Genomic DNA, 12,625 nt, shown 5'->3' on the forward strand with positions numbered 1-12,625 from the left:
GAATAAAGAAAAAGGAACCTGATCTTATACTTCGCAGGTCAACAACCTTCTGGCAAGGGAGGGAGAGGGAATGGAGACATTGAGAAACTAAAGTCTGCAAGGGGTTGTTGAATAAAATATAAAAATAAAGAAACAGTTTGGGCAGAAGGAGCAGAACATGGAGTCAGCTTCTTCTCAGAGAGAATATCACCAGACTCTAAAATTAAGTTTCTTGCTGTTTATTCTAAACAATTAACAAACAGTATCTAGAGTCAAGAATCAAGCCTGACATCTTTCCTATGCAGGTCATGGATTGTGCATTCTAAAGCTCTGGGGTACCCCATGTTTAGTTTCATTTTAATACACACCTCAAGGTCAGCTCACTCTTTGTACTGGGTTTTTTTTTAGGAAAATTTTTACACATTCATTTTACTCATACTGCTGTTTTTCAGAGTGAGAATCCGTTGCCTTTATGGTTTCAGTAGGCTGGTAAGAAACCACTGTTCCCAGTGACACCAGATGAGCTGAAAAAGCTTTGCTTTACAGATTTATTTTGCTTCAGGTTAAACCTTAACACTAATGATTTTTGTACTGGAAAATACGATACTTCTAGAGGAAAGGACAGATCCTAAAGCTCAGGACAGAGTATACAGAAAAGAGCAGGCTGATGATGTCTACGCATTGCTACTAGCACCAAAACAATGAAGTCCAAGTCCAGTTTTCATCAGCTGGTGTAATAGTTCTACCTGGAAGGACACCTGTAAGTAATATATTAATGGGAGACTGAAGTATGGTAAGGCTTCACCAAGAGGCCATTAAAAAACCAAACACAAACCAAACAAACTTAACAGTTGTTATAGGCTGGAGAAAAGCTATCAAGGAGGATGAAGTAAGATGCAAAGCAGGGACATTTCAGGCTGCAGCTGATTCTGGTTCCATTAGACTCAAAGATGCAAAGGCACAGCAGTAAACAAAATCAGTCACCAAAGGTGATGAAATGTGTTTGTGACACAAACCTGGATTTCACTAAAAGTCTGAAGAAGTAAGGTGTGGGGGCACAATATATCAAGAAACTGAGCAGCTCTATGATTTCCAAGAAATCCTGCTCCACAGGAACTCCCAGGGACTCAGAAATAATAGAAGTGACTGTATTCAAGAAGCAAGGAGAGACAGAACAAGTTTTTGTCTTCTCATAACACTGATGCTACCAATGATCTATCAAGCACTGGTTCTATGGAGATGGGCACAGACTCAAAACATATGAGCTACAAATACAAAAACCTGCTTATCCAAGCCTCTCCCAGAGTAGCTGTTGCTACTTGTTTAATTGTGTGGCTTGATTGCCACATGTTTTCACCTTCCTATTAGCATTTTTTAAAGCTGGATGATGGGATATGAAGAGAATTGCAAATCCTGTGCCTTTACCTTAAGAAATACTTCAGAAGTCAGAGGGGGAAGGAAGCCACAGCTGGTTCTTGCACTTGGCTCCTAACAGCACAGTGAGATGGAACTTCTAGCATTTTTTCTTGCTGTTTTGACTGTCCTGGTGGCAATGGCATTCTATTATGAACACCCCAAGGCAGAAATCCCTCATGGATTTAGTCAGCGCCAAAAGCTTTACATTTTTCATTATTGCCTGAATTTCTTGTTTGGTCTGGTAAGTAATACTTGATTAAAGCTGAAGTTTTTAATTTATTTCTGATAGAGGGGTAATGGATTGGTGAGGTTTTTTTAGAATAAATGTATAAATATACTGCAAATGTGATGTGAGCACCACTACAGATACCTTCACCTCAGCATAACAGACTCTGCTGCTTGCTATACAGCACCAAAGGCAGCAATAGGGAAAAAAACCCTGCAGACTGTGTAATTTCCAGTTTTTTCTGATGACCTATGTTTCAGGTTTTTAATCTTGTTGCCTCAATGTGGTGCTGGGAGGCTTAAGAAGCTTACTGCACCGTGTATATGGAAATCCTGCTCTGGAGAACACGGGGCTTAATTAGAGAATGGGCAACTAAATGATGGCTGTGATGTCAGTTCTCTTCCACAACTGCATCACTCCTGAGCCATCTGAAGGACAGCTGCCATATCCATCATCTTTTGGTTTTCATTAGGTCTATATGACTTTCCTTTTTGAGATAGTACAGATTATATTAAAGCTGTCTTTCTGTGTCATTGTTGGCACATTTTTGATCCTCTTATTTTTTATCCATGTTTCTCTTTAAAATGTGACTTCCATTTGCCCTTCTGTTTTATCAATTATTTTTTCCTGAATTAATTGTTGCCCCCATAATTTTAAAAACACACTGTGATACCTTAATCAAGCTCCTTTTCTTTTAGTTGTTTAAATTCTGTGAAAAAACCTTCAGTTTCTTTGGCATGTGCATTATATTTCACTTCCATTCCGTGTTCTAAAGTTCTTATTTCTTCCTCCCTTTCCCTTCTACATTGCTTAAGTTTTGTTTGAAGTCAGCCAGTGAGCTCCTAAGAACCTGACTCATCATGTCCCTGGAGAAGTGCCCCACCCAGGCCTGAACACTGCTACCACAGTAAAGCCATGCAATGAGATAGGAGAGCAACAGAAGTCAAATTGAATTTTCTCATACCTGCTTTGCAATGTGTGGACTTCCACACTGTCAAAACACTCTTTAGATACTCTTTATCCATCAGACAAACTTTTATCTTTGTGCAATTCATGTGCAAAAGGCTAAACTGCAGAGTTTAGAAACTACTGGTGATTAATAGAGCTTTTAACATCTGATCATATAATTTTGTGTCCTTTCTGCTGGCCAGTGAGAGGCCAAGCAGAAGCACTGAACTACATCACCTCAAGGGAGCAGAAAGACAAGAATATTTATCTATGGTTATTATTAAATGCGAGTAAAGCCAAAGGCACATAGCAACTCTTGTTATTGCTGTTAGATCAATTACTTATGACAAAGTAGCCAAATCCTTTAAAGGGATAACAACCCATTATGTCAAAACTGCAGGGAAAATGAAAGTTTACTGGCATAACCAGTCTTCAGCTGGGACAAAAGATGCATGTGTAGTCACTGGAGACAAACCAGTTTGAAGCAGTTGTCCCCAGTCTAATAGATGTTTTATGAAGAAATAGCTGCATTCACCTACGAGGGTATACTTAAATAAAAACAGCTACATCTTAATGTTTATAAAACTTACGCACTGAAAAATCTATTAGCTCATCCTTTATTTTTTCATCTAATGTTCAGTCTATAAGAAGAAAAACTGACTTATCAGTGAAGCTAAACAATAGCCAGGGGACTTATGACTGATCCTGTCTCAGAAACAGAGGCGTTGATTAAACTGTGCCATCAGCTGTGTTCATAGCTCTGTAAGCTTCTTGTACTCAGTTTATTCCAGTTAACATTTAGGTAGAAGGGCTGGCACAAAGTGTAATTCAGATGAGTTCTGGGGTGTACAGAGTAGGCCTTGAACCTGTGTAAAGAGGACAAAGAACCCTCACACCAGGGAAAGCACAGCTCTGTCACATCCCTCCCACAGATATTCCTACACGCTTGCTGCAAGCTCTGGTCTTTGCCTGAACATGTATCTGGACTCCCAACTGTAAGTTAACTAGGTTCTTACACAGATTTTCTCCTGGTGCATGGAAATCTCCATGCCAGTTGTTGCCAGTGGGATCAGTTCTTCAGTATTTTCCTGGGAATGCCAGACACTTGCACTTGGTGTGCCTGCAGAGGCTGAGCCAGACAACACTTCAAATGAGGTGGCAGCTCTCTAGTCCCATACTTTGCCTTATGCTCCCTGTACACCTTTCTTCATTTCCAAGCTGTCATGTCAGCTTTAGTGTTAGAAGATCCTCAATCAATATATAACCAAATGACTGGACAATAAATTATACTACTACTACAAATTATACTACTAAGCATTCACACTTACTTAAAAATGTCAAAAAGTTGGTCATGTTTGACTGACCTGGGTAATCATCTGCAAAAGAACCAGCTTTATGAGCATGAAGATCCTGGAAGTGGAATTTCTGGTAATGAAGAAATCACTGATACACAGCCTAGATACACTGTAAGTGAACCTTTATGTACACATAGCCCAGGCTTGCAGCTGTCATGCAAGTGATCACTTTTTGCCAGAAACTGTAGACCAAAAGCCAATACCTCACTGTGAGGGAACATGCACACTAAAAAAAAGGACCTGAATCAGAAAACAAAGCAAGAATGCAAATTCTGCTGCTTCTTGTAGCACTTCTGTTCACAGGAACTGTGCAACTTAAAACAACGCTACTTAAAACAACAACACAACATTAAAATTTAACTTGCATGGTAACAGACACAACTATGAAGACTATGCATGATGATACTAATTACAGATGTCTGCCATAACTGGTTGTTGTTGCAGGTAATCCATAGAAGATATTCACAGCTAAGAGTGAAATGACTAAGAGCAATATAAATAAATCCCAATCTCTGTGAAAGCTGACCCATGAAACTACTGCAGTTTTAAGAAAAATGAAATGTCAAACTGTCAACTCTAAACAGAGTGGTTGATAAGGACTTCTATTTTTTTGTTAGTATTTCCAAGATGAAGATCATCCCTATATTACATACAAACAACACAGCTAATTACAGGTTTAACCTGTAAAATAATAAGCCACAAGTCTTATTGTGGGGTTTTAAGATACATGCAAATGCATACCCTTGTATATGCAACTCTTTTTGAAATAGATATGCATGAATAACAGCAACACAACAGATTAAATTACTCATTAGAGAAATCTACTGTTGAAAAAGAAAAGTACAACATTTAATCCAATATAGGGGAAACAGTTATACTGCTTCACACTCTTCCTCTTGAGCAGGAATAGACCAGGGTTGACTACCAGTGAAACAGCTTAAACCCATCCAGATGCAACAAAGTAGACTATCTCAGACTTACGTAAGACTCTTCAGCCTGAGTGTTTAGGTAAGATCAGTGAGCTGTGAGGAGACCAAGCCAAGGTTCAAAGCTATTCTTGTTCAGGAGGTCAGCTGTGGTAGATGATACAGATTTTTTTTTCTCCAAGCTAAAAAGTAGCCTGAGTTTCAGAAATTTAAAGTATTAGCCACATTTCTTCATCCAAAGCTGGAGTCTTAAATGCTGTAACTACTCTCTCCTTACTGTGTTCAGGCACACGGCTACTTAAACACCTGACAAGTTGAAGTATTTGACATCTTTCTTCTATCTACTAGTAATAGTCTAATGTTTTTCCTACTGATAAAAACTTAAGCAAGGATTTCACCCCTGAAGAATGACATAATTTGAAAATCACAATGCTCTCATCTAACATTTCTAATATAATCTAAAAATCATCACCTAAGCTGATCCTCAGTTCTGCTAGATAGTACTGCTAACATTCTTGCCAGAGGTTTAAGATGGTATTGATGAGCCAAGTTCCTGTGCTTCTGTGAAAGCAACTCCCCGACAGCTTTCCCACAGGCTCCAAGGCCTTGTTTTGGAGAAGCATGGACACAAAGCAGTTACAGAAGAGAAGTTAATCCATTCCTCTTAAATCTAGTACTCTTTAAATTTCAAATTTTGGTAGGTATTACACTAGAATGAAGATTTATCCAAAGCATCATCATAACTGTCCACTTCATTCTAAGAACCCTTAGGAGACAGAGTTTGAATTAACCACAGAATTTTAAATTTTTCATGATCAATCTCCAAGTAAGAAAGAAATCTGCAATAAACTGTGGTTTCCTTCCCTTTATTAACAGGCAACGCTTTTGGAAAAAGTAGGTCTCCTCTCAGAGGTCCATCTACCCAGGATGGTAATGGATGGAATACCACCACTAAAAGATAAATGTCTTTTTATCAAGGACTCAAAGTTCGAAAAGGTTAGAGTAAGAATTTACCATCCAAAAATATCAACCACTGGCCAAAGAAGAGGAATCCTTTATTTTCATGGAGGAATTGGACGGTTTGGAAGCATTCGTAAGTAATAGAAATAAAATGTGCTCTAATTACAAATGCTACATAGCTTAGGATCTGATAGAGTATTTCTTAGATGACAAGAAGAGTTAGCAGGTTAAGCAATATAAATAACAAAATTACCTTTAGGACAGCAGAATAATTATTTTTTACATGCAATAGGCATCATGTTAGATTCCCTTTATACAGCTCCTGTACCTAGAACATTTATTTTCTGATCATTTAGAATACCTGTTTTCTTCTTCTCCTTCATGCTTATGAGAAAAGTTGAACATCTCATTAGAATTTTATTTGTTAAAGAACCCAATTTGTGTTAACGTGTGTGTGTGTGTGTGTGTGTGTGTGTGTGTGTACTGCTGTGGTCTTTATAGTGGCAGAAAAAGGAAGAAATACATTAAGGCACTGAAATGGAAAGGCATAAGAGAGCAGATGCACAAGAAAAGTACTACGCTAGATTTAGCAGGGGTTTCTGTTTGTGTTTTTTTAAAAAATAACTTCTCATCTTCAGTACCACTCTAGAAGTGGCAGCAGTGGTGCTTTCTATTAACTAACTTTTACAAACAGGAGACTGAAACAAAGCATTGGAGTGAATTCCAGGTCTATACTGGCAAGAGGATTCCCACAGATGTGATGGAGTTGTGAGCAATGTCTAGATTAGACCACACCACAGTAGAAGATTTAGAGTGCAGCATTAGTCACAGAACAGAGATAAAAAATTCAGAGTATTTTCATTCAACTTCTCTTTAACGCAACTCACAATCCCATTGAAATACTTTGTCTTACAGGGGCCTATGAAAGAACATGCCGCTATTTTGCTAGAAAAACCAATTCAGTGGTCGTGTCTGTTGGGTAAGTGGAGTCAATCCAGACACACTATGTGACAGACATTTGATTTGTGCCTCCTTCGAAGTTTGTAAGTCTTCAGTGCACAGTCACCCCAAGCCAAGTTCCTTGTAAAGTCCATACCTCACTTGTATTTAAGGACCACGTGTGTTTCACCAGCACTAATTACTCCTAGGAAGAATTAGTCAACTAATTTCCAAATAAAATCCATTACAGTAATTTTATAAGTTGTAGCCACCACTAAGAGCAGAGGACATTTTTTGTTTCCTAAAGCCACAACCAAACCACTTCAATTCAAAGCCAAAACTGTGTGAAGTGTAACTGCTTCTTTCAAAAGGGGCTGCTGTGACTACTAACGAGTCATTTTAGTAGCAGTTCTGAAGAACTGAGGGGATGGAAACCACATTTAACTTGTCATCAACCTGAGGTGAACATTCTGAACATTTTTCTGATGAGCTGTAATGCATTTTCAAAAGAACTGATTTCTAAAAGTTCAGGAAAAGAGTTGATGTCTTGGAAATTGATTAAAATTGCACTAATTACTAGTAACACCCTAAAATACTTGAAGACCCATTAACTCCTATTGATTCTGTCTATAAAGAATCCAGATTATAGAAAACCACTGAAAAACTTTCATATTTTCATTGTAAGTTTTTCCTTCTCATATTCTTTAACAGTTTGTTGGGAAATGTTGCCTTCCATTTCTAACTGGAATTGCTGGTAACTGATTCATACACACCTGCCTTGCCACCCAGTTCAACAATAACTAAGCATGTACTTTCAGTCACCTAAAAGATAGATAAATAATCATTTTGCAAAGATACAACAGTGTATCGACTCCTCCAAACACTAAAAATAGTAGCAGATAATCCATAAAAAATAATTATTATCATTGATTCTAATGCTCCAAGTATAGTCTCAGAATATTTTCCTATCTTCAGAAAGAAATATATGAATAAAAATATGACATTGGGAACATTCACCATATATTTAGGTTGAACATTAGGTGGAAATTCTTCACTGTGAGGGTGATGAGACCCTGGCCCAGGTTGCCCAGGGAAGCTGTGGCTGCCCCATCCCTGGCAGTGTTGAAGGGCAGGTTGGATGGGGCTTGGAGCAACCTGGGCTGGTGGGAGGTGTCCCTGTCCATGCAGGGGGTTGGATCTAGATGATCTCTAAGGTCCCTCCAACCCAAACCATTCTATGATGATTCTAAGATATGACTGTATTAAAACACTTTCTCTCCTGTTTAGGTATCGCTTGGCTCCTAAGCATCCATACCCAACCCAGTTTGAGGACTGTCTCACTGCCACCATACACTTCTTGAGGACTGCAGAAGAGTTTGGGGTAGACCCTTTCCGCATTATTGTCTGTGGAGACAGTAGTGGAGGTACACTTGCTGCTGCTGTTGCCCAAGCACTGGGGAACAGAAGAGATCTCCCAAAGCTGAGAGCACAAATACTAATATATCCTTTCCTCCAGTGTGTGGATTTTAATTTGCCTTCTTATCAGCAGAATGAGGGAGTCCCCATTTTGTTAAAGGAACGAACAGTTGCTCTTGGTCTGAAGTACCTTAATAAAGACTTGTCTGTCTTGGAAGCAATGCTTAAAGGTTGTCATGTTCCAGAAGACTTGCAGCTGAAGTATCAGAAATGGGTCAGTCCTGACTACCTCCCTCATGAGTTTAAAACAAGAGGCCATAAGCCAAGTACTAAACATCAATTCTCCAAAGAAGTCTACACAGTGATCAAGCCGATGTTTGAGCCTGTTTTTTCACCATTGCTTGCTGAAGACAGTGCTATGGCTCACCTGCCTGAGGCCTTCATTTTGACCTGTGAATTTGATGTGCTTAGAGATGATGGACTGCTGTACAAGAAACGATTAGAGGATCATGGTATCAAAGTGACCTGGTGTCATCTGCAAGAGGGATTCCATGGAACTGTATTCTTAGCTTTTTATGGCAGGGTGATAGCATTCCGATCTGGAAGTAAAGGTCTGAAGATGATAGTAAATTTTCTAAGATTGATGTAAAATTCCATTTCTTGCTTTCCTTTCCTGATTCCTATCTCTTATTGCTTGCAAGGGTTTTCAAAAAACATCCTCAATTTTCCTTTTCTTAAATTTCCACATTGCATCTGTCTTCTTTTCACCCAATACATTTATTTGGTGATGGCTTTTGCTTCGTTTTCCCTTATGATACACAAAATCAGGTGAACATGCCTTGCTTTTCTCTACCACCTCTTCAGAGTTTTCTCCTGTAGCCATTAAAGAACTGGCCACCATGGCAAGTGTTTTGCAATACAGTTCAGCTTAATAAAGCCCTGGTAATACTAATATACAAACCGTGATTTGAGGATAACTTGGAGCAGGTAACAGGACTTCTGAGGACAATTCGGGGGAGGTAACAGGGTGTGAATCTACAGGTTAAGTGTGTAATAAGCACAGTCAATGATTTATCAAAGCCTCTACCTGGTGGAAGCTGAGTTTGAGACAAGCTGAAGAAGAACTGAATAGAGCAGAAAAAAATGAAGAATAGACATGAAAGAAAGGAGAGGAGGTCAGGAAATGGAACTACAGATTTTATAAAAAAAGTATTGGTTAAGAAATACAACATCTATTAAAAATAATTTATATTAATTCTATCGATAAAGATAATATGCTAATATACAATAACAGCAGTTCCTTTACAAAGAGCTTGCACTAACTGTAGCCCTGCACTGCCTGAAGCAGGAAGCACTTTCTCACAGAAGGATCAACATGAAGTCCAGAAATAAAAGGATTCAGGAACAGATCAGAACACTGTCAGGACCTGACATCTGGTGAAATGCTCGAGAGTTCAGTACAACTGGGAGGTCCTGACACTATGTGAACAGCTATGTGTTACCTGGAGATGTTTAAAGAAATTAAGAAAGGGAAAGCAAATTGTCGTGCATGATTCCCATCACCAGGTGTCAGCACCCAACCGAGTTTTTAATGCCAGCAAAATAACCTGTCAAGCTTTGTGCTCTGGGCACAGCTCATGAGTACCTGGAAGATATTACAAAAGGTCAATCTGTGGTTTAGATTTAGATATTTTTACTGAACCTGTTGTTGTGCCTTCAGAGACTAAAGCTGTATGTTTAGTAACAGAGCACATTTCAAACCATAATAATTTTAAAGTCAGATTACCTGTTCTAAGCCAATCAAGTTACAGTGGTCTATTGCAAGGTCACTTACCTTCTGCTTTGTTGTCTTTACATTAACCTCTTTGAACCACTCTCGTTAAAAGGCAATATGCAACAGAAAGTATTTTGAAAAATAAGCAGGCAATTAGAAAAGGTTCCAAATCTATTAACTAATTATTTATTTAAAAACATTTAACATTATTCTCTGCCTATGATGCCCATTCTCTGTACTAAATAACAGGTATAATCCTGCAAACTATGCTTTTATTCCTGTCAATCTTTTTTCTGATCCCCCATTATGTCAATGATTCATTGTGTTTGCTGACAATCCTGATAGTGAAGAAACTGCTAACCTAACTATTTAGAGTAACAAGTCTCAGACAAATCTGGCCACAGTAAATTAAGGCCTGTCGCAGTTTTTACGTTTACATTCAAGCTATTTATGGCTTAATAAGATTATATTTTGGTGTGGTGACTGGTTATGGAATTCCAGGTAAATGTTCCAGAGCAGCTTATTTGAACACTGTTTGTATTGAGCAGCGTTCCTCCACCCTGAGGAAACAGATCTGCATAGCTATCAAAACACATACAAGAACTCATCCACATTTCAAAATGCTACGTAAGAAAACCTTCTGTTAAGTGACCATTTCAAAAAGGTACCTGCTCTGAATTGCACAGCACAAGATCTGAATTTCCACTATAGAATGCTAATACATAATATTTGTAATAATTTTTATCTGATTTTTTAAATAATGTGCAGCTTTTTACTGCAAAATTTGTTAGCAGGTGTTTAACCCAGGAGTTTAAGGACAGACTCAAAACGAATAACTTAGAGGAAGAAAGGTTCAAATAAAGATTTATGGCAGATTAAATGAAAGATAGTTTTCAGTCATGAGTAACAACAAAATGCATAGGGAGTAGCTACTAATTTTGTGTGGGGAGATGGAGATAACAAAAAAGGAGGACACCAAAAGGTGGATAGGAAGCAGGCTAGATGAAGGAGGTAGATCAAGCAAATATATAGCACCTTTAAAAACACTATCATAGAGCATGTACTAAGCTGTAATTTTTTAAAGCTTCTTACTGTCAGTGTAGAGAGCAAACTAAATCCATCTCACAGATCAGAAGACAAAGGCTTACAGATGTGAAGAGGTCTGAGATGCTTTCAGTCATTTCTTCAAACAAACACAAAAAGAGAAATGTGAACTGGAGGACAGTCAGTTTCCTACATACTTGGCTTAGTAAAACCAAAGTTAGTTAAATTGCACTACAGACTCTAATTGTCCTACTAAATTACCTGGAGTAAATAAGTAAAGATACGTATTTACAAGAGTACTTAGTTTTGAAATGTACTTTAAAAAAAAAAAAAATTATCAGAAGCTATTATTTCTGCTTTTAATTCTTTATTGGAACACATTATTTTTTTCTTGTTTTCATAGCTTTATTCCTTCTAGTTAGTTCTTAAGCCTGGCTATACTTAACAGAATCAATACCTCAGTCATGTTAGCTGGCTGCTTAACCATGCTTTAGTTAATCCTAGTAGTATTTCCTGTATTACACACAGTAATAATCAGCTAACTATAGGCTGTTTCCTAACACAGCCTACAATCTGAAGTAAAATGTTTTGCAATATTTCTGAAAAAGAAATTACAAGAAAAACAGTAACACAAGACATTCCATACTCATCAGCACCCACTACATAGACACTTTGGCCTCTTTCAGTGTCTGGTTTGAAACCTGCAGATAAACAACTGATGAGAAGTTGATGAGTGTTGCACGTTCTCAATCAACAAGAGTATAAACCTTACAAACACCAACAGGTTAAGAGCAGGGAAAAAACAGCAATCACCATCTTCCTTTGAATAGGTATTGTTATAATACTGCACCTTCCCATCATTACTATGACCATTAGAAACATGCTGAAAAATTAAGAAATTATTGAATTTTAGAGGTGAGTAACCTCTTGCATAAAAAAGAGGCTCACTGATGAGAAAATGGGAAGAATTTACGCAATTATGGCCAATTCTGCATTCACCAACCACCACACGAAACATGTCAGTCTCCAGCAATGCTACACTCAATGAATAAAGTGACAATCTTGAGAGCTCTGAGCAGGTGACTGTTTTATAAGAATAAAGAACTGTATGTATCTCCATAGCACATATTGCAATGGTAATTTTCTCCAGTTTAGTGGAGTAACTTCAGTCTTCTTTAGCTAACATAAGGCTGCTCTCACCTATGGGTAGGTAAAGACTTTGTTGAAGCTGGGATTTTGCAATGAGCTTGCTGAAAGAGTAATATAAAAGACCAAACATACTCTTATTTAAACCAAAATTAAAGCATGAAAGTGCTTGTGCATTCTGCTATGAAACAAAGCTTATCAAAAAACATGGAATTGAATGTTTCTTCTCAGAGAAGTATATACTTTGATGACAACTCCAAGTAGCCCCACATCACTAAAATTTAACACCACAACAGGCATGTTCTTATGGAATGAATTTACAACCAACCAAACACCATCTTCAAATAAGAACTCCACTGAACCATCATTTCTCAACGTTGATGAAGAACTCATGATATAAATCAATTCCATATACTATAAATTCCACATTTTGTAAAGGGTAAAAAGTTTTCCCTCTCCTTGTTTCAGAATATGATATGCCAATACCATTAGCAAA

General features: G+C 37.9%; 2 protein-coding genes across 2 annotated transcripts in view; one reads left to right on the forward strand and one right to left on the reverse strand.

Moving 5' to 3' along the window:
• The window catches only part of LRRC38 (leucine rich repeat containing 38), a 79,970-nt gene that overhangs the window by 5,910 nt on the left and 61,435 nt on the right, over positions 1 to 12,625 (reverse strand). The gene's annotated exons all lie outside the window — the stretch shown is intronic.
• On the forward strand, positions 1,484 to 8,814 carry LOC127393004 (arylacetamide deacetylase-like 4). The gene is made up of 4 exons (XM_051637595.1): positions 1,484 to 1,636; positions 5,727 to 5,943; positions 6,726 to 6,789; positions 8,037 to 8,814. Exons 1-4 carry the CDS (start codon positions 1,484 to 1,486, stop codon positions 8,812 to 8,814), a joined length of 1,212 nt encoding a protein of 403 aa, XP_051493555.1.

The sequence above is a fragment of the Apus apus genome, chromosome 20, assembly GCF_020740795.1.
Source record: "Apus apus isolate bApuApu2 chromosome 20, bApuApu2.pri.cur, whole genome shotgun sequence".
Classification (NCBI taxonomy): Eukaryota; Metazoa; Chordata; class Aves; order Apodiformes; family Apodidae; genus Apus; species Apus apus.

Excerpts from the sequence above, each read along its gene's own strand:
- LOC127393004 (XM_051637595.1), top strand. The coding sequence starts at position 1,484 with ATGGAACTTCTAGCATTTTTTCTTGCTGTTTTGACTGTCCTGGTGGCA. Across the intron at positions 5,944-6,725 it reads TGGACGGTTTGGAAGCATTC|GGGCCTATGAAAGAACATGC; the intron begins GTAAGTAATAGA and ends TTTGTCTTACAG. Across the intron at positions 6,790-8,036 it reads TCAGTGGTCGTGTCTGTTGG|GTATCGCTTGGCTCCTAAGC; the intron begins GTAAGTGGAGTC and ends TCTCCTGTTTAG.